The 26443-nt window shown below is 35.8% G+C and overlaps 1 protein-coding gene across 2 annotated transcripts; it reads right to left on the bottom strand.

Annotated features, from left to right (window-relative positions):
- Positions 1-1179: 1179 nt before the first annotated feature.
- Positions 1180-17013, bottom strand: LOC132128931 (alpha-enolase). 2 transcript variants are annotated; one of them, XM_059540338.1, is made up of 12 exons: positions 16873-17013; positions 15317-15411; positions 8000-8095; positions 6958-7016; positions 6552-6621; positions 6246-6379; positions 5568-5790; positions 4554-4751; positions 2749-2950; positions 2522-2630; positions 2374-2432; positions 1180-1657 (listed from the first exon to the last, which is right to left on the bottom strand). In XM_059540338.1, the coding sequence occupies exons 2-12, from the start codon at positions 15399-15401 to the stop codon at positions 1594-1596; spliced, it is 1299 nt and encodes a 432-aa protein (XP_059396321.1). In that variant the 5' UTR covers positions 15402-15411; positions 16873-17013; the 3' UTR covers positions 1180-1593. The 2 variants fall into 2 exon arrangements, with proteins under 2 accessions (XP_059396321.1, XP_059396320.1); XM_059540337.1 differs by lacking the exon at positions 6958-7016 and adding an exon at positions 7258-7316 and having other exon boundaries at positions 16873-16991.
- Positions 17014-26443: the final 9430 nt, after the last annotated feature.

Below are 26443 nucleotides of genomic sequence, written 5' to 3'. Positions count from 1 at the left end.
ATGAATTACTCGTGAAAACAGGAGATGGCAAATCTGAGCACTAAAGAACTAAAATCCATGTCTGTCAGACTGTAGACTGCATCATACTGATTACGCGGAACTATGACTGATTTAACCACTGGGTGGCGCTTCTGTCTTTCATGCTCCAGCGTTTGTCTCATATTACAGTCATATCCTGTTTGCTCATTATGGGTATAGAATTAAAACCAATTTAATGACGTTGTTAAAGATCGATGTACAAGTAAAAGTCTTTCTCAGGCTTCTGTAATGAATTTTGGAATAAACAGGGATTTTTTGGCATAGACAAAATTTCCACATAATACTTCTAAATGTTTACATTTTATTTTTGATTTTGAATACTTGTAATAAGTGTGCTCTAAGTCTTAAGATTAAGGTTCATGTAAGATCTTTCGATTTATTTCCATGGCTTTTTTCCATAACATTTTCAGATTATAGTAATTTCCATTATTATTCAAGCTGTTTGTGACCAACAGATTACGTTTTGAGAGTTTACACTAAGGGCAACTGTTGTCCTCTTTTTTCTTCTTTTTATTTATTTGATTCAATTCCTTGACTTTTCTAGCTTTTCCATGACTGAGCAGTAACCAGGTCACCTGGAACTCATACTCTTGTTTGAGTGCCACTTCAGGTTCTGACCTGTTCTGTCAAACCCAAATCAACAGGGATTTTAGTTTTAGCTGAAGAGCTCAAAAGTTACCCGATTGACTGTCAGAAATGCTTTCTGTGCAGGAGGACCCAGCAGACACTAAATTGCAGATATGGTCTCCCTGAAAGCCAGAGAATGATTTCTGCCATCTGACTGTAGCCTTACCCAGCCCAACTCCATAACCATTAGATTACCTCCACCCTCTACTAATATATTTGAAAGGGCTTTTTAGTTCACTTTCTTTATCTGAATAAATGGATAATTGATGTTTTACTGTATGAACTAATAACGTAAGTGCATAAAAACAAAAATCAAAAAATGTAGTCAACTATTTAATTTGACTATTTTTTATGGTGTGTATATATAATTAAAAAATCGAAATATATATATATATATAATAAAAATATTTTCATATTTTTTGGTATTTAATTATATTGTAATATTAATGTCATCAATAATAATTAACACTTAGATTAATATATATATATATAAACTTCACCCACACTCTTCCATTTTGATAGGGATAATTTATTTATTTATTATGCCACGCATATAGAACTAACACTTCTCAAAAGCAACACAATGCACATCCTCATGCTGCACATGGCAGCACAGTGTGAACAGCTTTAGCTCTATGCTAAAATACTCAGTGGAGCACCAGAATCACTACAACTCACAAGCATCTAAACAAAGATCTCTCACACAACACAATAGACACAATTAAAAGACTGATGCTATTTGGATACTAAAGCATAGATGGGCATGGGGACAGGGGCTGTCACGGAGAGCAGTGTTCTGTGCCACTGACTGTAGATCTGGACCTTTGAATTCACTGTTTCCATCTAGTCTCCATTCTACAGGAGCTGGCGTTATGTGTGGGAGAGTAAGCACAATGATCACACTAAGACTGATGATGGGTTGCCGCTTCAGATGGGCTTCCTGAAGTTCTTGCCAGCAAAACGAGCCTTGTCACCAAGCTCCTCCTCAATCCTGCAGAAGTCAAACAATGCCAAAATCAGAGTGTTGATGATTAGTAATAAGAAACAATGCAGAAAAAAAAATGTTGCATCTTGAATGGAGCTTCAGTAAATAAATGAGCACAAAACACTAATGAGCCGAACTTACAATACCATGTAAAAATTTAAGTTTAGTAGGATTTTATTTAAGTCTCTAATGCTCACAAATTATTTGATACATCAAAAATTTTGTATTGTTAAATATTTCTCCAGTCTTCATTGTCACATGATCCTTCAGAAATCATTCTAATATGATGATTTGCTGCTCAATTAACATTTCTTATTATTATTAATGCTGAAAACAGTGTGCCAACCAAGTAATATTTTTGTGGAAAGAGTGAATAATGTTTAAAACAACTGAATTAATTTGAAATAGAAATCTTTTGTAACATTATACAGTAAATGGCACTTTTGATCTATTTAATGTATCCTTGTTGAATATTGATTTATTATAAAAAATTCTGACCTCAGCCTTTTAAACTGTAGTGCATTTTATGTGAGAAGAATGACAGTTGAGGGCAATGAGTGAGCATTTGGTTGCTAGAGACAGTAGTCAAATATAGTGTACAGTTGTTATGCAAAATTGTGCAAAATTTGATTGCATGATCCAACAACTGACCAATCAGAATCAAGTATTCCAGACAGAGAGCTTGTTTAAGAATGTAATGATTTAGAAATGCAAGCGCTCACCTCAGCAGCTGATTGTACTTGGCCAGGCGCTCAGACCGGCAGGGAGCACCAGTCTTGATCTGAGAGGAAAAAAAAGACAATATACTTTGTAATTCCCTACACAGCATTGGTCAACCTTAGATAATATGATGCTTGGTAAGCTTTGAACCTGGCCAGTGCAGAGTCCGACCACAAGGTCAGCGATAAAGGTGTCCTCTGTCTCCCCAGAACGGTGACTGACCATCACACCCCATCCATTAGACTGGGCCATCTTACAGCTAAAAAAGGAAAACAGACACAAAACACATTACATAAAAAACCACATGAACCTGAATTTTAGTTAGTTCCTGTAGAAAAAAACCCATGCCCCTAGTGTGAGACATCAGCAATACATACGCCTGAAGGGACTCGGTGACGGATCCGATCTGGTTGACTTTGAGCAGCAGGCAGTTGCAGGCCTTGTCAGACACGGCTTTAGCGATGCGCTTGGGGTTGGTCACAGTGAGGTCATCACCCACCACCTGGATGTTAGTGCTGGCAGTGAAGTTGCTCCAGGCTTCCCAGTCATCCTGGTCAAATGGATCCTCAATGGAGACCACTGAGAAGCAAAAGATAAAACTTTATTGATTTGAGCTGGAGTTTAAAGGTGCTGTATGTAGGATTGAACTAGGTATTGCAGTCCAAATTCAAAATACTGCAGAGGGTTTTTTTTTCCACCTGGCTCTTCCTCCTCAGACTTGAGGCATATGCAGGTTGCCAGATTGATGACATCTGTGTTTTCTGTCAACTGGCAACCCGGGGTGACGAAATACAATTGTGTAAACTGGCAGTGGGTTTCACAAACCAAAACAAAGATCGACATTCCGGCCCTGAATGCACATTTTCTAAAGAAAATATCTGACTGTAGCATTGTTTTTCAGATAAACAAGTATGTTAACTTCTTAAATATCTGCAAACATATGATGGTTTCTTTATGCATTAGTAGAGTCAAAAACTTACATACAGCACCTTTAAGTATCCACCTGGTGAAGTATTAATGCACATATCATTGATTTGGAAGTTTTTTTTTTTTTTTTTTAGGTTTTCATTTAAATGCTGCTGAACAGATCTGTGAAATGTTAATTTCACTGAGCATTGTTCTGATAGCATATGATAAATACTTTAACGTCACTGTTTTTTAATTTGATAATATTTATATAATTGCAGATTAGTTTATGTTGTCTTGCACTGTGAAATTTTACTGATACTGGAATTAGGGTCAGGGTCAGATCTAATGTTAACAGCTGACATTATTAAACTGTTGGAGTAAACTACTGCTCAAAAGTTTGGAATGATTTTGAAAAATCACGCATTTATTTTAATCAAACATACAGTAAAAACAGTAATACTGTAAAATATTATGACAATTAAAATGACTTATCTATTTGAATATATTCTGTGGTGGTCATTACTCCAGTCTTGAGTGTCACATGATCCTTCAGAAATCATTCTAATATGCTGTTTTGCTGCTCAAGAAACATTTCTTATTATTTTCAGTGTTTATTAAACTGTGAGACATTTTTCAAGGACTCTCTGATGAACAGATTTTCCAAAAGAACAGCAATCTTTTGTAACATTATAAATGTTGCTAAATAAAAGTATATAAATGTAATAATAAAAAAAAAAGTATAAAATGTTGTTGCTGAAAAATAGGTACCGGCCTCAAAATTTTGAACAATAGTGTACCTGCAATGTTTTTTTTTTTATTAAGAGATTAATAAATATACCACGGTTAATGCACTAGGGTTTATTTATATATAATGTATTCTATAGATATCTAATGAACCGATGACCGGCCTCAAGGGGGTTAAATCACCCCTGTTAAGACTCTCACCCCCACAACAGGGTTTCATTCACTACTGGTCTTTTTTTAGGTGATCTAAAGATACCCAACCCATGAGGGAAGAATTTGTGTTTGGGTAAACACACTTAGATAAGGAAAATGTGTTTTTGGTAACACTTTACAAAAAGGTTTAACATAAGTTAATGCACTATGATCCTTTGTTAACAAATAGCTATTATTATTAACTGAATTTGTTTCATGTTTATTTTTCACATAACTTGTCTACCTTAGCACTAAGCAGTTGTGACTGGCCATCTGAGGATCACAGTAGAGTATCACATACTCACACACAGTAACACTAAAGATCAGGGACACTGACCAGGATAATCCTTGACAAAGCTCTTGTAGATGTCAGCCAGCTGGTCGGGGCTGATATAACGGCTGGGGTCATCAGGTGATTTGAAGTCCAGGTCGTACTTGCCACCCTTGTAGAACTCAGAGGCAGCCACATCCATGCCGATCACAATCTTGTCGGTGTAGCCGGCTTTGCTAATGGCACTCTTCAGCAGCTCCAGAGCTGAAAAAGATAAGTAGTTGATGCATAACTTTTTTTTTTTTTTTTTTTAAATCAACAAAGATTTTAGGTTAAAATGTATATTAAAGTATAAGGTAAAGTATATGTTTTAGGTTTCACGTGAATTCTTTTTACACTACTGTAAGTCTTATCCTCACATGCAGTTTTAAATATACAAACATTCAGTGTAGTCTGTAGAATGTTAACTTCCCAAAAGCATTTCAAGCCAAATGCCCAATACATCTGCAAATGGGCAGATGTTATGACTGTGATTCGCAGGCAGCACAGAGGTCATGCGCATTCCCAGAATTCCCTAGAGAGTGAGCCACAGCTGCAGAACTTCACTAGGCTCAATTCAATTACACCAATTCACCAGATGTTAAAATGAAAACCATTTGTTGTTCGATGGAAATTAGTTTTGAAGTTTAGGTAATAATTCATAGTAACTCAAACATTTTGTTGTTCAAAGGTCATGTTTGTAAACTCACTTATCTATAATCAAGATAACCATAATCTGACTCCTCGAGTTACCCCAAGCGTCTACACTATCTCCAATCTGTTTATCTTATGACATATTGTACTGTATAGTGCTTATCTATACTTGTTTGCTTTGGCAAAAAATGTATTTGGTTCTAAATGTATATCATTTCTAAAATCAAACGGATTGTTTTCATTTAATTCCCAAAGTATGTTTTCCCGTGAATATAATTTATATTTACAGTGACTAATTCTGTAGTATTTACATTCTTAAAAATCTGCTCCATAAAACGGAGGCAGATCTAGATCTAGGCCTGTTTTCATGAAACTCCAGACTCTCACCTTCTTTGTTCTCAAGGATGTTGGGAGCGAAGCCACCTTCATCGCCCACATTGGTGGCATCTTGGCCGTACTTCTGCTTAATGACATTCTTCAGGTTGTGATAAACTTCAGCACCAATGCGCATGGCCTCTTTAAAGTTGCTGGCACCGACAGGCAGGATCATGAACTCCTGCATGGCCAGCTTGTTGCCGGCGTGGGAGCCGCCGTTGATAACATTGAAGGCCTTTGAAAACAGACAGTCTATTTATAGTGTGCCATAGTTTGCATCCTTCAGTAATGTTTATGGTTTATGTAATGGGGCATTTATTCTAGACCAAATGTAAGTATGCACCATATTAGCTGGTATTTATAATACTTAGAATGTAATAAAAAAAATTTTAAACTTTCATCCATGTTAAATTTAATTAAAAAAAGTGTTAACTTACTACCAAATAAAACTGTGCAGACAAAATGCTCTTGATGAATTCTGTCACGTGACTTTATCAGGGCTAAGTCACATGACTTTTAAGATATACATTTTATATTTACATTATATACAGAATTGATTGAGTAAACGTGTTCATTTTTATGTGATATCCCAAAATTTGCATTAAATAGGTGGATGGAAACCAGTCCAAACGCTTTAATACATAGCAGTAAAGACTGATGATTATTCTGTTTATTATTGTGAGCACGTACAGGGACGGGGAGAATGACTTCTGGGTTGCCAGCGAGGTCTGCGATGTGGCGGTAGAGTGGGACGCCCTTCTCTGCAGCACCAGCCTTGCACACAGCCAGGGAAACACCCAGGATGGCATTAGCACCGAACTTTGCTGTGGATTCAAGTGAGCACATTCATTAAAATAATGAGTGCATATTTCAGTCTTTACAAACCAGTATGAAGAGCTGTGATCAATTACGCTTTCATACAGTGAATAAATTCTGTTATGGCAACTCAAGGAATTGTAACTATAACAAAACACTTCATCATATTAATATGCTTACACTTGTTTTCAGTGCCATCCATATCAAGCATCAGCTCATCGATCTTCTCCTGCTCCAAGACTGACACGTTCTGTTTAAGCACAAAAGACTGATTACTGACGCTATCAATCATTTTTCAAGGAGAATGATATTCACAAAACCTCATTTTGCATAGAACAAATGCAACGTTATAGCATTCACAGCACTGTGAGATTAGGGGGGGGGAGTCTTTAGAAATGACAAAATGCTCATTTTAATTCAAATGTTAGTTAATATTCACAACAAGACACTTACCACTTCAAATAATGGTCCCAGACTTATCTAATTCTCTCAAATAATCTTTCAGTACCTCTCTTGTATATTATGAATAACCACAACTCAACAACAGTATACATTATCATGTTAGTCAAAGAACAAATATTCCTACCTGGCTAACCAGAGCAGGTGCAATTGATTTATTGATATGCTCAACAGCTTTTGAGACACCTGCAAGGACACAAGCAGACCATCACTGATCCAGGCCAAGGAGTGGGTGAACATGCAGAGCAGACATGACTAGATGATCACAGAGCACATGAGTGCTTTATTGTCAATGAGAACATCTGTGATCATCTACAAATACCTGCTATGGTTAGTCGTCAAAGCTAACCCAAAGACTCATGCTGCTTCTGTGCTATTTCAAAAGGGGTTAAGTTCCTCACTTCAGTTAATACACACGCTAATTTACCTGATTACACAAAGCAGGGGCCAAGAACTCATTTACATATTTAACAGCTCTTTTCACCCCTGACAGACGAGAAAAGATGGCAGAAGAAAGAGAGGATGAGAGGAGAAAAGAACTCTGCAGTTCAAATGGATACCATAGGGGGAAAAAATAATGATGAAATTATGGATTTCACATATAAAATAAAGCAATTAATATTTAAAAATAAAGTTATGATGATATATGAAATATACATTCAAAATTATGTATATTTTAAAACATTAAAAGCATGATTCAAAAGGAATATAAAATGTAAGGAAGGAAGGGAAATAAAATGTAAATTACTCTAGAGAAGGCAAAACTGTATTTTCAGCATCATTACTCCAGTCTTCAGTGTCACATGATCCTTCAGAAATCATTCTAATGTTCATATGCTCACAAAACATTTCTTCAAGATTCTTTGATTAAAAGAAAGTTTTTAAAAATTACATACATATATAATGTCTTTCCTGTCACTTTTTAAACCATTTAATGTGTCTTTTTTCAAATAAAAGTTTTAATAAAAAAAAAATAATAATAATTCTTACAAAACCCAAAAATTTGATTAGTAGTGTATATTTTTGTCTAAAACAATACATTTCACTTGATTAGATTTGTCAGGCAATAATATATAAAATGCTTAAACAATTTGAAACTTTAATATCTCAAAAAGAATAGTGATGCTTTGATATATTAATTTGACAAACTTAATATCTGAAATACAAACCTTTGCCCAGATAACGTGTCTTGTCATTGTCACGGAGTTCAAGGGCTTCATAGATGCCAGTAGAAGCGCCACTGGGCACTGCAGCTCTGAAGAGACCTGTGGAACAATGAATACATGGAAACCTGTGAATGGTTATAAATATGTACAAACAACCCTGCTAATTTTACAGAAATCTGTTTCCAGAATTTCCTGCTAGACCCAATCACAGCTGGGCTACCATATAATGAATCATAGGACACACCTCCTCACTGCAGAAGAGATTACCATTAGCCTCTTTCACACAGTAATAGCAGTAAATTGCCGTAAAATTACCAGAACGACTTTACCGGTAAATTCAAAAATGCGCTGTTCACACAGTCAACAACATTCCATCTTTTTTCCGGAAAAGCGCCATTCACACATCCATTCCAAAATACCGGTAAATTATGTGACGTCATTAACCTCTTAACAGCTGTGCTTGTATTTTTAAACATGGAGGGTAATACGTGTTCAGTATTTTTGTTGGTTTCATTTTTGTTTCAACCTTTAGTATTCATGCAACTGCTTTTGTTATGGAGACATCGTAATAGACGACTGGTTTAAATAATTATACTCACCATTAATAAAACACCCGATGCTGTCGGGAGCTGATCAATTTATTGAAAATTGGCTTGAAAGGATTAATAGCACAATGAAGTTGCAAATGTAAATTGCAGTCTGTAAGACGCGCGACATTGCAGAAAATGTAGCCTATGCTGATGCAAATTTATATCAAATAGTCTGTCAGTGCAGATAAACAGTTCTGCATTCAAATTGAGTTCAAAAGATGTCGCAAAGCACCGGAAAAAGTAATTACCATGAATGTGACAGAGGGAAATAGTAAAAATATATTTGAATTATTTACTAATAAACTAGTGTTTTCTGAGTCTGTGTGCAAAGGATGAAGTTGCCTGACTCATCATCTCCTCATTAGACGTGCCTTCTGTACGGATTATAATTGTATTGAGATTTTTGTTTGTTTGTTTGTTTTTATTATTTCATTAAGTAGTAATTTAAAGCTTTCTATAGATATATTTATCATGTCTGTGAGGCATGTATTTATTGAGTTTCGGTTTATTTTTGTAAGCTCTCCTGTTCAAGACGAAATGGCAGAAAGCATTTTTTGTTTTCTTTATTTTATATTTCTTTATTTTATATTATTATCGCGCTGGCACCTATAAGTCCCAAAAAAAGCGTGCTTTATCTTGCACTCTCCCCACAAAATATTCTATATAGCGCGTATCTGGGTTTAACGTTAAAACATCGTTACATGCTTGAACTGTTTTATATCTTTAGATTTTATTTTAGACAATTCGTGATGATTTGAGAAGGCTAAACTGATTAAACATAGGCTATGTAAACCAGGGTTCGAAATGAGGGGGGTCTGGGGGGGTCCCGGACCCTCCATAAGTCATTAGGCTTATTAGCCCCGACAAATAAATTTTAACATTAAAAATTATTGTGAAAATTTTAGGTTTTAGTGACGTTTTGTATTTATAACGGTAATTATTTGATTTCCTAGCGCGAGGCAGCAATCAGTGCAGCTATTAGCCAAGTGAGTTCCTATACAGCGTCACAGATTGTTGTGATGCTCCCGCAGACACGTACTAGATGAACGCGGCAAAAAGAGACATCATAAAGAGTGAAATCCTGAATGAAAATCCTGTAAGTGCTTCGATTGTGTTTATAGCTCCATAATTGCTTATAGTAAGATATTAGGAGTTCGAGTTCCTATATCAAAAGTTGCATTAACTAGATACCCAGTGTAATGTAGAAGAGTACATTTGTCAACGTTTCTTGCTAGCTGTGTAACTTGTGTATGAAGTCAAGATCTGCCAGCTAACAGCAGACCTAGCAGCTAGACTAGTTATTCAAAGCTAGCTTAACAACCTAACGTTACTTGTCCAGTCAGTGATTACGAAAGATAACCAGGACTTAATTCAAGTCGGTGAGTTGATTAATGTGAATGTGATTTGAGCATGACTGCACATGAGAGCTTGGTAAGCAATCTAGGAAGCTAATATTATTTTTCTTAAATTTAGCATCCTGCACATGGAGAGAAAAAAAAGAGGAAAAGGAAAGATCACCGACTTTTTTTCAAGTGTAAATTGTGCTTATGTGATAACATGGCTGTTGTTGGGGGAAATTGTAGATATCAGGGATGCAAAAACAGCGCGCTTTTCGGCGCCTCCTGCCTAGTGTTTCTTTTACTCTCTATGATATCTGCAACTGCATCAAATTCTGCTTTAAAAAACTTCCTGTCAATACAGAACGAAATATGCTGTAGTCTATTTTGCCGTCAATACTGCCGATGTTGTCTTTGCTGTTTCTGTAGGCTATATATTGATGTTAAACATCCAAATGTAGACGGGTCTGTCTGTCGGTGCACAGAGCCACACAGTCGCAGACAGAAGTTCGTGAACACCGAATTCCTTTGTCTTTCTTATCGGTGATTGAACGAAAAAAAAAAAAATGAACGATTTGTTCGAAAAAAGAAGTCAAAGTGCCCGTCTCAACGAGTTTCCCTGTGAACGCAGTCAGAGAAAGAAAGCGGATGCGTGTCATTATTCGCGGTATTAGATACATGCATTCGTCTTAAAGGGACAGCAACCCAATATACCTGCAGCTGTTTGTGTCACCAAAGTTAATCAAACAACAAAAGAGAAAAAGAAAATACACTTTTGTAGCTAAAGATGAACTGTATTAATTATATGAATCATATTTAATGTATACATTGAATGTAGTGTTATTTTACATTTGATTATTCGATTTCTGTTACTTAATACAGTTAATTTACCTGAAAAACCAAAAGCACTGCTTTATTTCACATGTATTTTGTTCTATTGCATTTATATATGCAAGTATTGGAAGGAGTAGTAAAGCAAGAAGAAGTGATGGATAGTTTTTCAGAATTTCATTGGGACAGGGATGTAAGTATCTAGATATTTGCAGCGGGGTGAGGGCTTCGATTACCTCTCTCTTTTTTGATCATACATTTGTTTGCTAATTAATAAAATTTTAGGAGATCCCCCAAGAGTCCCAAGTCATTTCAAACCCTGATGTAAACTCTCTCTCTGTGCTGGCCGCTTTAAAACAAAACTTATAGGCCTGTTTAACGATCAAAAAATGCTCCAAACATACAAAACTGAACTATTTTAATAGCTGAAACAGTAGTAGAAGCTGTTTTGGGAGAATTGGGAAAAAAGATGGGCTGAACATCCTCAAGTGAGTTGCGGGGCAAACCGAAAGTTGATGCCGAATGTCCAGCACTCTTCTCCACTGCTCCGACTTCTCGTTTGTACCCTATGTGTTTTTCCCTATGTAAAAACTAAAATAAGTTGTAAAACTTAAAGTTATTATTATTTTTTGAGATCCACTGGTTTAGAGCTACAGGGTTTGTGGAGTAGCAGGACCCCCAAATAGATTGACAAAAGTCATAATAGGAACAAGAAATACTTCCACTACTTCTTCGTTTGTGATGGTCGTTTATTTTTTTATTTTTTTTTAGATATTAAGACACAATGTTTTCAGTTTATTGATGACCTGACTTTGTCCTGTGAATGCATTGCTCTCGGAGACAGTTAACAGTTATTTTATCATACGTTACTGCATCACTAACAGTTTCTCTCAGATGACGAAAAATTTCTTCATCCGCCCGGATAAGGAGAAGCGCTTTAATTTCACTGTCGCTTCAGTTGGATGACATTTATTTTATTTTCTTAAACAGTGCGCGAATGCGTCACATTGTTATGATTGGCCCGGAGTAGACGTCTTACGTCACTGCGTTCTGAACTCGTACGTGCTCATACCGGTAATTTTCCTTCTGCATTCACACACAGCAGAATTCCGGCAATTTACTGGTAATTTTACAAATTCTCATACCGGTAAATTGCCGGAACGAATTTACCGGTATTTTTGAAAAGATCCTGTTCACACATGATCTCTTTACGGCAATTTACCGGTAATTTTCCGGAAAAGTCTGTATGTGTGAAAGGGCTTAATGTATATAATCTCGGCAGACCAGCATCAGACTACATGTCAATATATAGTATATAATATCTTTAAAAAAAAAAAAAATTAAAATTTGATTGATTTTAATTGATAAGCATGGTACCTCAAGGCATTTTTTATCACCTAAACTCAATTTAGGAAGTGACATTAAGGGGGTTTCCTCTTATGATGTAACCAACTGAGAGGGACACCCCCTGATTGAGACTGGCACACGTGGACTACATGATGGCACATTTCAACTCACCGAGTGTGGCAAATCTGCACATGCATATTCAATTTTTTAATACTTTTTAATAAAATATAAAATAAAAAAAGAATAAGAAATAAAATACTGCTGCAAAGTTCTCCACTAAATAAAATACTTTAAGTCTCAAACCAATATCATATAATAAAATATAATGAAAAATATAAATAAATAACTATGATTACAGTGCAACACTACCAATCCCAGCTTGTAGGCCTGCTCATATTTAAAAAATATATATAACTTTTCCAAAGTGTAAAGTGCAGCATCAACAGTTTCAGTTTTTAGACCTGCTCAGATTTCGTTATTGCGTTGGACCGATCAGAATTAAGAGCAAAGGTCTGTTTAAAATGTGACGGGAGCTGCGTTTGAATTACAGTCGTTTTTTCCTAGTTGTAGTGATGTTCACACTCACGTGATGCCTTCTGAAAACCTTAGGCCGATGACACACTGGCATATTGCAGTGTGTCCTTTATCAGTAGGCTTTATAGTTATGCTCAACATTAAGTATAGATATTGTTGTCGTGAAGACAAGAGCCTGGTCTGTCGGCGGCCTCCCTCTATGTCACCTACAGCAGCAGACTCTCGCAAGTATTCACACTGGAAGCGTATAAGTACAGAATCACAGCAGCGGCTGCAAAGCGTGTTCGGCAGACCGTATAACCATTTCAAACAATGGGTATAATCCTTTCAACATTTGTTTTTATAACAATACACCATTCTTTCACCCAAAACGATTAATTAAAAAGTTTAAATGGGTAAATACATATATGTTATACTTAATTTTCTTTTCTGGCATAATTGTGAAAACACTAGACATTGGCATTGTTGTTAAAACTCTTGACATGCTTATTCTGTGCATTTTGAGCACGTTTTGTGTTAAATCACATTTATTGTCCATCAAAAGTGTGCTTTCACTTTAATGGAGCGTGAGCAGCACAGCAAAAATAGACCGGATGCCGAAACCCCCGCTGCACTGCTGTTCACGAGACGCTCCTGCTTGACGCTCACGCGCTGCTCCTGCTCCCGGTGTGAATGCACTCATTGATTAACATGGACGCCGAAAAAAATATGCGCTGCTTGCGCGCCGCTCATGCTTGCGGTGTGAAAGAGGGGTAAAGACACAGAAAACGCGAAGCAGCCGTCACGCAACTGACACGCAGCAGAAATGCCACGCTCATGCCACGCAGCCAGTGTGTCACAGGCCTTAGAATCAGCTGCAGAGCGGGATTTGCGCTGAACGCGGAGACTTCCACCACTTAATATGTTTGTTTGGAAACACGAAAATGTACTTATGTTCCGCAAACAAAATATTGCATTTGGTCATTCGGTACACACGTGCACCGTACCGAAAGCCCTGTACCGAAACGGTCCGGTACGAATACACGTACCGTTACAACCCTAGTCTGTACCTAACCAATAATTTCTTCCAAGCAATGGTAGAGTATCCAAACCTACTGAATAGGCGAACTGAGTGCAGTTCTCTTGCCAGCCTCAATCTTTCAAAATGGTCATTCACTAAACATAATTAAAGTTCCGGGCATGTGTTTGTGGTCAAGGCAATGCCTTGTGATACATTTGTGTGTAGGGCATTAGACAAAAAGGAAAGTTACCAAATCAAGTATTTCCTTTTATACATTGTTGCAAATGAGCAAAACACTAATATGAGACGCAATGGGGCAAAAAGTCTAAATGTTGTACACTAACATTCAGATGTTTTGGATGAATTACATATTTTTCATGTTTTTTTAAAAACAAGTCTCCTATGCTCACAAAAGCTGTTTTTATTTGATCAAAAATACAGTAAAACATTAATATTATGGAATACTATTTCATTTTAAATAACTGTTTTCTATTTTAATTTATTAAAAAAATTAATTAATTCCTGTGATGGCAAAGCTGAACTGTCAGAAATCTTTTCAACAGTTTAGCTGCTTAATATTTTTGTGGAAACTGTGATACATTTGTTCTGGATTTTTGGATGAATAAAAAAAAAAAAAAAAACCTTTTAAATATTATTATTTTAAAAGCATCAAAAAAGTCTTTATTGTCATTTAATTTATTACGTCTTGGTTAAAATTATTTATTTATTTTAAAAAATTATTTATATATATATCTGTATATAAAACTAACCACAAACGTATTACCGTATTTTTCGAACTATAAGTCGCACCTGAGTATAAGTTGCATCAGTCCAAAAATACGTCATGACGAGGAAAAAAACATATATAAGTCGCACTGGACTATAAGTCGCATTTATTTAGAACCAAGAACCAAGAGAAAGCATTACTGTCTACAGCCGCAAGAGGGCGCTCTATGATATCAAGTGTAGACTACAGGAGCACTGAGCAGCATAGAGCGCCCTCTCGCGGCTGTACAAGGTAATGTTTTCTCTTGGTTCATGTCTCTTAGTTCATTTCCCTTGGTTCATGTCAAATTAATTTTGATAAATAAGTCGCACCTGACTATAAGTCGCAGTACCGGCTAAACTATGAAAAAAAGTGTGACTTATAGTCCGGAAAATACGGAAAATACGGTACTTATTAATTACTTTCTGTGTTCATGTGCAAACTACCATACTGTAGCAATGCAGTCCAACTGGTACAGTATGTGCTACTTCGGCTATTTATAATCACCTACCAACCTGATACGTCGACTCTGAGCTATTGGACACCGACATGAGGGTCTGAATAGGAAGAGAGCAGCTCAGAAGCTCACCCATATGAAACTGGCACAGCATTCAGGACTGTACACCCCAATAACACCACATACAATGTCAATTATTGTCGCTTTGTATTGATGTTGAACTTGTAATAGACTGTTCTGCGGTTGAAGAGACAGTGGTGATGAATGATGCTTTTTATCTCTGAAATGGTCCCATTTTTTATTTGCTAGCTCATTACAAAATGGATTAAACTTCCTGAAAGAATAATCAAATCAGCATACATGTAATGTGATAATTTTTTGTATTAAAAAACATTTGAAGTAAATATTACAAAGAAAAACAATTATATTTTAAGGTAATTTTTTAAAGCATTACATACCTTTCTTGGTGTAGAGATCAACCTCCACAGTGGGGTTTCCACGGGAGTCAAAGATTTCACGAGCATGGATCTTCAGGATGGACATTTTGCAGTTTCTGAAAAAAAACGTAAAAAAAAAAAAAAGAACAAAAACATGAGGAACTGATTTTATTTTATCTGAATCAACCGATATTGGACATTTAATTTTTCAAGCTCATTTACAATTGATTCAATCAAACTAACACAGTTCCTTTGGAATTCTTCAGCTTTTAAGAACTGCCGCTTTCTCCCATAGTGGGCGGAGCTAATGTGCAATTTCATTGGCTGGCGCTCACCTATCATCATCCCTGTTTTGATTTCAGCGAATCAGTTCAAGCGAATGCACACAACCTGATTAATATTCATGAACCCAGCAACTTATTAATCCTCAGTGTTTTTTATATTGTTCTTATTAGTAGAATTCATAAAAATTATAATAATAATAATTATTATTATCTTATAAGTATTATTGTTTTTTACAGGAGCACTGAACTACCAAAAAAAGAAGTGGGTGTCAAGGTGTCTGTAGAGGATTTATTCATCAGTCATATGAATTAATTACTTACTTATTCTTAAAAATATTTTTTTTTCTGAAGCTTTTGTGTAATAAAACAAAGGATTATTATAATTATTTATTTTATTTGCTCATATAAAAAAAACATAAATTTCACAAAAAAAAAAAAAAAAAAACTTTCCCATGGATATCACAAGACCCATTTCCTTATCATCACCATTTCCTGCCCTGTCAACATTATGTGCTAACATGTATATAAAAATATATATATAATAAATAAATAAAAATAATAAATCACACACACTTAATCTGGACCAATGGAAAATCCTGTAGCCTTAAATGTCTGTGGAAACTTCCCACTGGCCACAACAAGTGGGTTGGGTTAACTCAGACAGACAGGAACAAGTGACTGCAGTGGACAGAGAATGCGTTGCTCTCAATTTTAAAAGACTTCTATTGAGAATTACATGAAAATTAGCTTCAACTAAAATATTTTAATTTTACATCTGTGATGACCACATTAAATGTGTCACATTGACAATCAAATATAGTTAATTCAGTCTAGACTAAATCTATTTGCAACATTTAAAAGCTAAAAAATAAATAACAGCAAAGTCTCCGATTACAGGTCTTTCCAATATCAGGTCTCAAACCTGACAAAATTTGCTGACAAAATGCCGTGTACAGCAGCTGTAACTTAAGACCAATTACTTTGTACGCTAAACGTTTATTTTATTTTATTTTACATTTTTTAATAAACGTATTTCGCTCACGAGAACATATGCATCTCTTCTTAAAAACAACTCTGCGTGACATAAATGTTGCAATGTTAAAATTATTAGATAATAGTAGTCGTACACTCAGATTCTAGAGGACGTCACCGCTGGACAGCATCACCTTCATCAGCATTGCATAACTCAGTCGAACATCACGACCACTGATTTAGCACATCTTATTTTTAATGACATATACTATTAACTGCTAAAATATCAAAGCTACAACATACGCCCTATATTCATCTTACCGTATTTGGCCTAGCCAGCGCAAAGACAGTCGAGAGCTGACCGTGGTGCAGAAAGCAGAGAAAGCGTGAGCCTGCTGCTCTCGCGCCCTTGTAAATGTAGGGCATGAGGAAGCGCCAGCGCGTTTCTCGTGCTCTGATTGGTCAGACGCGCCTCACGCGGCACGCTAATAAGATTGGCACGTTTTCAACCATCGAAACTCCGCCTTCGACAAGGATGCGGAACTTTTAATTAATTGACTAAAAATTATTTTTTTAAATTCAAGGCTGTTTATGGCATGACATTGACGTTAGCTGAAATATTATTAGAGTATATTTCGTTTAAAGCTCCCAGCATTATATTTTCCTGTTTTATGCAGGAAACTGGTGCATAGTGGAGTACGTGCAAAGCATCACCTACTACCAGAGATGCGTCACTAACAGTGACTGTGCACATGAGTGGACAGATTTTTATATTTTAAGCTCAGTTTACACAGTGCTCTAGAAAATTATGAACATTCGATTGCACACTAGTTTCAAAGGGTATATTGTTATAAGAAATATGTAGGTTACACGATCTTTTATAGCGATATTGTTTGAATATACTAAACTGGTGTTTTTCAAATGATACTTTAATCCATTTAAGACCTGAGAACTTTTTGTTTGTTTGTTTTTAGTCAATGCATTCATTTTTATGAAATAGAAAATCACGTTTTTTTCTTTTTTTCTTTCTCAAGTCTATTTAGATGGGTTTATTTTCTTTATTCAATAGCATATCATAATATATGCTGTTTTACAGTAAGAAAGCATTATCAGAATAATATTCACAGTATGAAAGCATTATCATTTACAATTAAAAATGCATTCTCAATGTCATCTCTCAAACGCACACGATGGACCAAGTGATGCGCACATTCTAGCATCGACCATGGCAGCTGAATGACCTTGAGCAAGATTAATAGTGCGCCATCTCATGGCTGATCACAGGACTGCCACTTCAAACGTTTTCACTGAAAGTGACGTGACGTGTGGCCAAGTTTGGTGTGTCCCATACTCGGAATGTGTGCTCTGCATTTAAACATTTAACCCATACAAAACTCACTATTACAACAGACCATTAAAGAGTACCAGAACAGCCTAGATTATCCTGTTACACCAGCAGAACTGTGCGATTATATACAAACACTTTAATCCCAAAAAGCATGTGGTATTGATGGAATTCTGAATGAAATTATTAAATGCACAGACCAAAAATTCAAACTGGCCATTCTTAAACTATTTAATATCATCCTTAGTGCAGGAGTATTTCCCAGCACTTGGAACTAAGGCCTCATCACCCCAATTCATAAAAGCGGAGACAAATTCGAAAAATCAAGAAAAATATAAAACTTGACATCCAAATTGGAATCTGGCTAAAAATAATCCAATCAGTTATAGAACCAATCGCACTCTATGGATGTGAGGTCTGGGGTCCACTCACAAACCAAGACTTCACCAAATGGGACCAACAACCAATAGAGACTTTGCAGGCAGAATTCTGTAAAAATATTCTTCACGTACAAGGTGAACAACGCTGCATCACTCAAAAAAATGAACTAGGATGGTTGTGCACTTGACATAATATATGTATATTCAGTTTACTTATAATAATTGTGTTTGTTGACTTTAAATGTTTTTTTCTATTAAGGTCCACGTAATTATGTCTCAACTTAGCTCTACAAAATCCTAACGCGTTGTCTAAACACAAACCATTTATGTTAAGTAAAAAATTCTTACATCCAGAGGGTGGCAGTATAGTGCGACGCCAACTGCTATGAAACCCCAAAGAAGAGAGACGTCGTATATTTTCAACAGCATGTAAAAGTAGGGGGATATTTGTTTTTTCACCATTATCATTTTTTAATTCTAATAAGAGATAATTTTTTATTTTTGGCCTGTTTTAGTTTTAGTTTTAGTTCTAGCATCTTAGACATGAAGTTAGCATGCTAGCTTACCCACGTGGCGCAGGTTGGTCCGCTGCATATTTCTATTATTTGGGTGAAACGAAAAGTAATAAGAGAGTTAATGGATTAAATTTCTCCGTCGCTACGATGGATTTTCGTTAACTGGAGCTAGTCTACGACGTTTTTTTCCGTCAATTGCAGAGTTCCTGTCCTGTCTGTCCTTAATGTCTTAATGTTACCGGTATATTCACTTTTCATAATTTTAAGGTTGTAATTAGGATTACATTTCTCAAATAGTGTAATGTCTTAATTAAAATTTGAAAAGCGGAGGTGTATTCAGCCTGCTAAGGGGGGGATGTGATCAAATCCTAGAGTGGATTGAAACGCCTTTTTAAAAGTTATTCTAGTTATTCTGCTTATTTTTTTATATCTTGAACGCCTGGAAGCAACATTTATAATGCTATATGTAACGTTTTGGAAATTATTCTACACATTTAATAAATAGAATTACACAATGTCAAAATGTATACCTGAACACTGTAAATTACCTTTTAATTTTTCTGACCGTAGCGTTTAAGTTTTGTAAGTTTTTGACCCTACTATAGCATAAAAGTACTATGTTTGCAGATATATTCAAGAAACGTACTAAGTTAACATACTTGTTAATTTGAAAAACAATGCTATAGTCATTCTCCGTTGAAACTGCAACCACTAGGTGTCCACCCGACTAAAACTAAACTAAAATATGCTGTCAAAATTAAGTGGTTAACGGTTTTGAAACTTTTTTTTTTTTATATATATACTTTCAATAAAAATTACAAAGTGTTATTTTATTTGTTTGTAGTTTTTCAGTTCAGATTATTTCAATTTCACAATCTTTATCAAATTATGTTTTTATCCTTTGCCATTTTTCAGGTCCTTAATGAAAGGTGTTTTGTGTTCCTGCCAAGGTGCTTTTCTCATAATAGGTAAGATCTGCAACATCTACTAATGTAAATACTGTGTCTTGTGTGTTCTGTGTACTAAGTTCTTAGTAGCTTGTTTCTGTTTACTTTTATCAGTTGCTATTGATAATTCATACACAAATAACAGGTTTTGTGGACATTATTTACAGGTTGAAGCAGAATTTATGAGGATTACCACTGTTCCCCTCGTCACAACATTTTTTGCACAACTTGACAACCATGCTGATCAGCTCCAAAAACTGCTGAAGAAGACAGGTGGATACTGTCATTGTGAAGTCAGTGGCATGAAATGGTCTTAAAATGTCAATTTAATTTATTGCAAATAATTTTGTTGCAATATATCATACAACAAAAAATAGGTTATGGTGACAGTCCTACTTGTGTACTCTGTAATTGAATAATTGTATAATCTTTGATAATGTTTAAGTAAATGGTCATTGTACATGTGCCAACTTTTATAGTTAAAGTTTCACCCATTTCACATAATTATAGAAGTATAATAGGTTTGTATTATGTATGTTGATGCTACTTTTTTCTATTTAGAATGAAACTGTTGAAAAGAAGCGGGAATGCCTCCTCAGGGCACTTTGTATATATATGAATGAAGATCCAAGCAGTCTCTTCAAAGAATATCTGGTAGGTACTAACAAATACTGCAGCAGTAACTATCCTAGGACTTTTAAGAATGTCAAAATATCCATTTAACATTGTGGGCTATGGCAATTTGAGTCTAGACCAAAATCATGTTTCTGATACTTTAACCTTAAAAAATGTAAAAATTATAATCTTATACAAGTAGAACATATGGCAGAGCTGCTATTAGATGACATCAGCTCATAGAGGTGTTCTTAATAAAGTGGCCAGTGAGTACAAATTGTGAGGAATCAGTTTGGACCAAAAGTTAGTAATCAAGCCTTATTTTAAAACATTTATTGAAACAAAACTCTTTGGAATTAATTGGCTGGTAATTTCATTGTTGTCCTTTTTTGTGTGTGGAAAGGATTCAGATGGTTGTGCTGCCCAGAGGGACCTTGATCATGTTGTCTTTGGCATCTACAGCATTAATGTAGAGGGAGGTGATGTCACCACCATTCCAGCTGATGTTCGAATCGTGATTGAGGGTGTTGAAGTGCTTCACGACTTGGGAGACTTCGCTTCTGCATGTGCACTCTTAATGGGTGTCATTTATGCAGTGAACCTCAGTTATCCTCAGGAACTGAAAACGTTCTTTGAGGTGCTTCAGAAAATCTTTCTCCAGCTAGATGCTACCAAACTCTCAACCAAGGTACAGATCCTTAGAAACAAACTGTATGAGTGAACCAACATTGAACGTGTGGCACGTGGAAAACATTTAATTGACAAAACACTGTTTTCAAAGTTTATATACTTTATCTTTTATTTTGTGACACACCACTGTTCTGGGTGACATGTTTCTTTGTCTTAAAGCGTGTGCAGAGTGTTTTTTTACTACAACATCAATGCTGAGGAAGGTGATGCCACCACCACTGATGTTATAATAGTTATTGAGGGTGTTTGAAGTGCTTCACGACTTTTTCTTTTTGTATGACACACAACACTGTTCTGTGACTTTTTTTTGTCATGTAGCGTGTACAGATGCTTAGAAACAAACTGAGTGAACCAACATTGAGCACTTAAAAGTTTTAAATAAATGCCTGCTTTGCACTATTTAATTGAAAAACACTTGAAAGTTCATAACTTTTTTTTTTCTTTTAGTGACATGCACCACTGACATGCATGTAAAGCGTGTGCAGGTTTTTTTTTTTCTAAGGTAAAGAGAACCAACCTTAAATACTTCTGCTCATGGGTATGTTTTGTTTTTTCTCTCTTTTGTAAAACTGAATTTGAAACAGTTGTGTTTTTGACAACTCTTGTTGGTGAATTAAAGGAACTAACAAATGTTATGTTGAGTTTACTGAAGTAATTTGTGTGGAACCTGTTGACAAAATATAATTAATTCAACCTAACTAGTAAAAATTAAAGTCAGTGAAAGCATTTTATTTTTTTATTTTAAATTCCATGCGCACCTAAAAAGCTGTCATACTGAGACCCTCCACCATAAAGCCTTAAACCCCCCTCAGCCAGCTGGTCTCAGAACTGACTTTACAATCCAAAACCCCAGCTAGACTAAATCAAATCATTAAAACACAGACAGAGAAATATCTGAAACACTGGAGAGCAGCAACAGCTCAGCAAAGTAAATCAGAATGCTATCTGTCTCTAAACAGAGAATATAAATTGGCAGAATACCTAAACACAGTGGCAGACCCTGAACTAAGAAAAGTCCTGACCATGTACAGACTCAGTGACCATAACCTCACTAGAGACAGGCAGACATAGACAGACCTGGCTACAAAAAGAAGACAGATTGTGTCCACACTGCACACAACAAGAAGTGGAAACAGAACTGCACTTTTTAACAACATGCCCTAATTATACACAAATTATACACATTCTTCCCCCAATTCACAAACCAGCACAAAGACTTCAACCAGATACAACAAAAGGACAAACTGCCATAAATTCTGGGAGAGAGAGAGACCTCAACAAGCTCTAACCTGGCTGCAAGGTACGTCAAGCCCTGCCATGATGAAAGGACAAGCAGTAGAACAGAACCACAGCTGGAAGAAAACACTGTACAACACACATAAACTGATGTGACAGGATCCAGTCCTTCTCCTGTCTCTTTATTAGAATTTGTATTAGTACTTTCGTTTTACTGTATACAGACATATACTCAGAGGTGGGTAGTAACGAGTTACATTTACTTCGTTACATTTACTTGAGTAATTTTTTGGGGTAACGAATACTTTTCGGAGTATATTTAAAGATGGGTACTTTATACTCTTACTTGAGTAAATTTTTGGGGGAAAATCTGTACTTTTACTTCGTTACTGTGGGCGACGCTCCTCTCGTTACTTTATCTTAATGCAATAAATGTTATAAATGCTTCAGTTTGTTCCAAACGCGCCGTCTACTTTTCTCTGGACAATGAGCGATGCCCATTCGCGAATGATTCATTCTTTTGAGTCAATACTGTTCAAAGGCTTGATCAAACCAATTGGCAAACGAGTGAATTGGTTCATGAATCAGTTTGAATGAGTCGTTCAGTTCCCTGCCGCACGCGCTGAGCATCTGAAGTGGTTCACTCGGAGTTGTAACGTTTAAGAACAGAAAGAGCGTTGAAAACGTGGCTGGAACTGCACTGAATTGAAATCTGCAAAGGTTATTATTTGCTAGCGATGGAGATCCTTATTAGATGAACACCGCGTGTGCTGTCTACTGTTTAACAGGTAATAACTTGGGCTACATTCGATTACAGTACACGATACCACTGTGACATTAGTTTGTTGTACGTGTGTGGCTTATAACAGAGGGGAGTCAAGTTGAATGCAGCTTCCAAAAGACAAAAAATAGCCGATTAAGATTTTATTAATTTTATTACAATCACACTGGTGCAAGTCAGCTGCTAAATTCAGATCTGTGATTGCTTGCTGGCGCTTAGCCAGAGATAGATGCGTTTATACAGCGCTGCGCATTATAACAAATCACACATGATTCTTTTGAGCTTATTAAAGCATTGGCCAATCAGAGGCGTTCAGATGAGTCATCGCTAATATGCCGGTGCTTCCTTCACTCGCTCACTGACTGAATACCTCTTTCTGGCGAATTCTCTCGTCAGAAACAACAAAGTGCAGATGTGTGTACGAATCTTTAATTAAGATATTGATTTCACAGTGTTAACAGTTTCAGTGATTTTAATGGGAGTTTCTGAGAGTGATTGAAATCTAGACTGTCAGTTAGGGCTGCAACTAACGATTATTTTGATAATCGATTAATCTGTCGATTATTTTTACGATTAATCGATTAATCGGTTTATGTACTTATATTTTAGTTTTTTCCATTTTTTTCCCCAAGTAAATTATTAATAAATGGTCTTTATCATTCAGCATAGATTTAAGAGATTTTAACCATTTTGCACTGTCATATCCTCATCAAAAATATACCTGGAGTTGTTTTATTGTGTTAGTAATTCTTTTGTTGAACTCTTCTGCAATCAGAACACTGACCCATACTCTAGCAAATTTCACAAGGAGATTTCAAATAATGTTTTCACCATGGCAGTCCTTAGAGCTCCTAAAGTAGTTTAACATCCTGAACAAAGCTTATTAAGGAATCTTTCAGAACATATTTTCACGAAGAATAAGGATAAAACAGAATAAAATTGCAGTGCATTGTATTTTATTATTTACTGGGAAACAGCTTTATAGCTTTTGCTGTGAAATTGTAAACAATCCTTCAAAAAAAGTGCCAATGGCATGAAACCTGAATGGAACTCACAATTTAAAATAAAATCCATCAGAAGGTTGTCCAGAAAAAAAATAGGACACACACAAAAAACCTGCTGTGTGAAAAAGAGCAGTGAATACTTAGAAAAAAAAGTGCATTTCAAATATCTACATTTACCTCTCTCATTCAGTCATAATTAGGCTGCACGACTGAATTTTGAACTGGTAAACGACAAACTGATCACAGAACATGTTTGTAAAGCTTTAAATGTTAACTGTTAAAAAGCAATGTTATCAGCTTTTACGACTAAACATTTGCAAACAACATTGTACTGGAGAATCTGCACAAATGAAAGTCTTAGGGGCCGTTCACACATCGTGCCTAAAACGCGTGGAAAACGCTAGGCGCACCGCTTTCTCCTTCTTTCCAAAGCGCTCGCGCAGAAGCGCCCCTGAGGCGTCTGCCTTTGCTAAGCAACCATGACGTGCTCTCTCCTTGAAGACGCGGAAATTTCAGCAAAGGATAAATGGATTTGTAGCTCAAAAAAATCGCTTGCAGTAGCTCTGCTACTAAATTTATTTCAAAATGGAAATCCATATACAACTATGATCAGCTGTTCCTTTCATCTTGACTGAGCTTTTAACGTTGTTACGGGAAAGGATGAAGCTGATTGGTTAGTTCTTGTCACATGACCCGCGGTGCGGTTGCGGCATTCTGAAAAGTTTAAATGTTTTTAACTCGATGCGGTGCGGTGTTGGAAATAACGAACTTGATCGCGCAAAAGACGCGATATGTGAACGTCCCCTTAAACAGTTCAGTAGTGCAGAGTTTACAGGTTACTCTTCTTTTTTAAAGGCTCAATGTAAAGTACTCCCACATCACGCTGAATGCTGCAGACATAGTCTATGGCTGCAGAGACGCTGCTCGGGAAGCACGTGACATAAAACAAGGCCAGCTATTGGCTATTCGCTACTTCTCCTGTTGTACTGGCTGAGTAAAACCTCCGGTGGCTCATTACTGCCACACTTTGGTCACCGCAGATTTGAAATATGCACGAAATGAGCCGCTTACGGCAAATAAAAGTTATTTAGCAACGAATCGATGACTAAATTAGTTGACAACTATTTTAATAATCGATTTTAATCGATTAAATCGATTCGATGTTTCAGCTCTACTGTCAGTGAAAATTATCTTTAATAATGTAAATGTTATTTGCTCTCTTTCTGAACAATGAAAGATTAGTAGCAATATTTAAATCACATTAACTTTCAATGTTAAATTCACATTTAATATAAAGTCAGTCGTATTAAAAATATGTTATGGCATGACACCTATATCTGTTACTTAAGTAAACAGACAAGCTTTTATAATAAATTACATAAATTGGAGTAAAGGATGATGAAATATATACATTTATACACACACACATACATTACATACATTTTATCTATATATCTAAATAAAAATAGGCTCAGTATATATGACCCAAAGTAACTAGTAACTAACTACTTGAGTAGATTTTTTATCCGATACTCTTTTACTCTTACTCAAGTAACTATTCAAGACTAGTACTTTTACTTTTACTTGAGTAAATATTTCTAGAAGTACTTTTACTTTTACTTGAGTACAGTTTTTGGGTACTCTACCCACCTCTGCATATACTGTATATGCTATACTCTATATGCTCTATATGCTATATACTTCTATTCTTATGTGTATTTGTGTTACATAAAAAAAAAAATGTTTCTATCCTTTGGCAATGTAAAGATACTTTTTACCATGCCAATAAAGCTATTGAATCTTAAAAAATATATATATATATATTGAATCATTTTTGTTAAGGCACCTGGGGAGCAGTTGGGGTCTTGCTCAAGGGTTTCACCTCGGTTGTGGTATTGTGGGTGGAAAAGAGCACTGGTCATTCACTCCCCCCACATACAATCCACAGTGCTGAGTCTCAAACCCGCGACCCTTGGGTAACAACCATCAGACCACGAGTAAGAGATGGTGGTTCAAGTCCTCAGACATGCAGTACATCATTTCTATAGTTCTATGAATTTGGTGACTATAAACTACAGTGTTATCATTTTATATGTATAAAACATATTTTTGTTTGAATTTGTTTTTTTGTTTTTCAGAATATAGGCTACTGGAGATTTCTCACAACAGTAATATAGTGAAATATCATTGCAAGTCAAAATAACTGATATATTTTTGATATATTTTAAAAAGCTATTTATTCCTGCGATGGCAAAGCAGAAATTTCAGCACCCAGCCTTCAGTGTCACAAGATCCTTCACAAATTATTATATTATGCAGATTTGGTGCTTAAGGAACATTTCTTATTATTATCAGTGTTGTGCAATGTTAACAGTTAAT

The sequence above is a fragment of the Carassius carassius genome, chromosome 46 (assembly GCF_963082965.1).
Source record: "Carassius carassius chromosome 46, fCarCar2.1, whole genome shotgun sequence".
NCBI classification, from domain to species: domain Eukaryota; kingdom Metazoa; phylum Chordata; class Actinopteri; order Cypriniformes; family Cyprinidae; genus Carassius; species Carassius carassius.
Note: the sequence above shows the minus strand (reverse complement) of the source record. Positions and strands in the feature narration are given on the sequence as shown.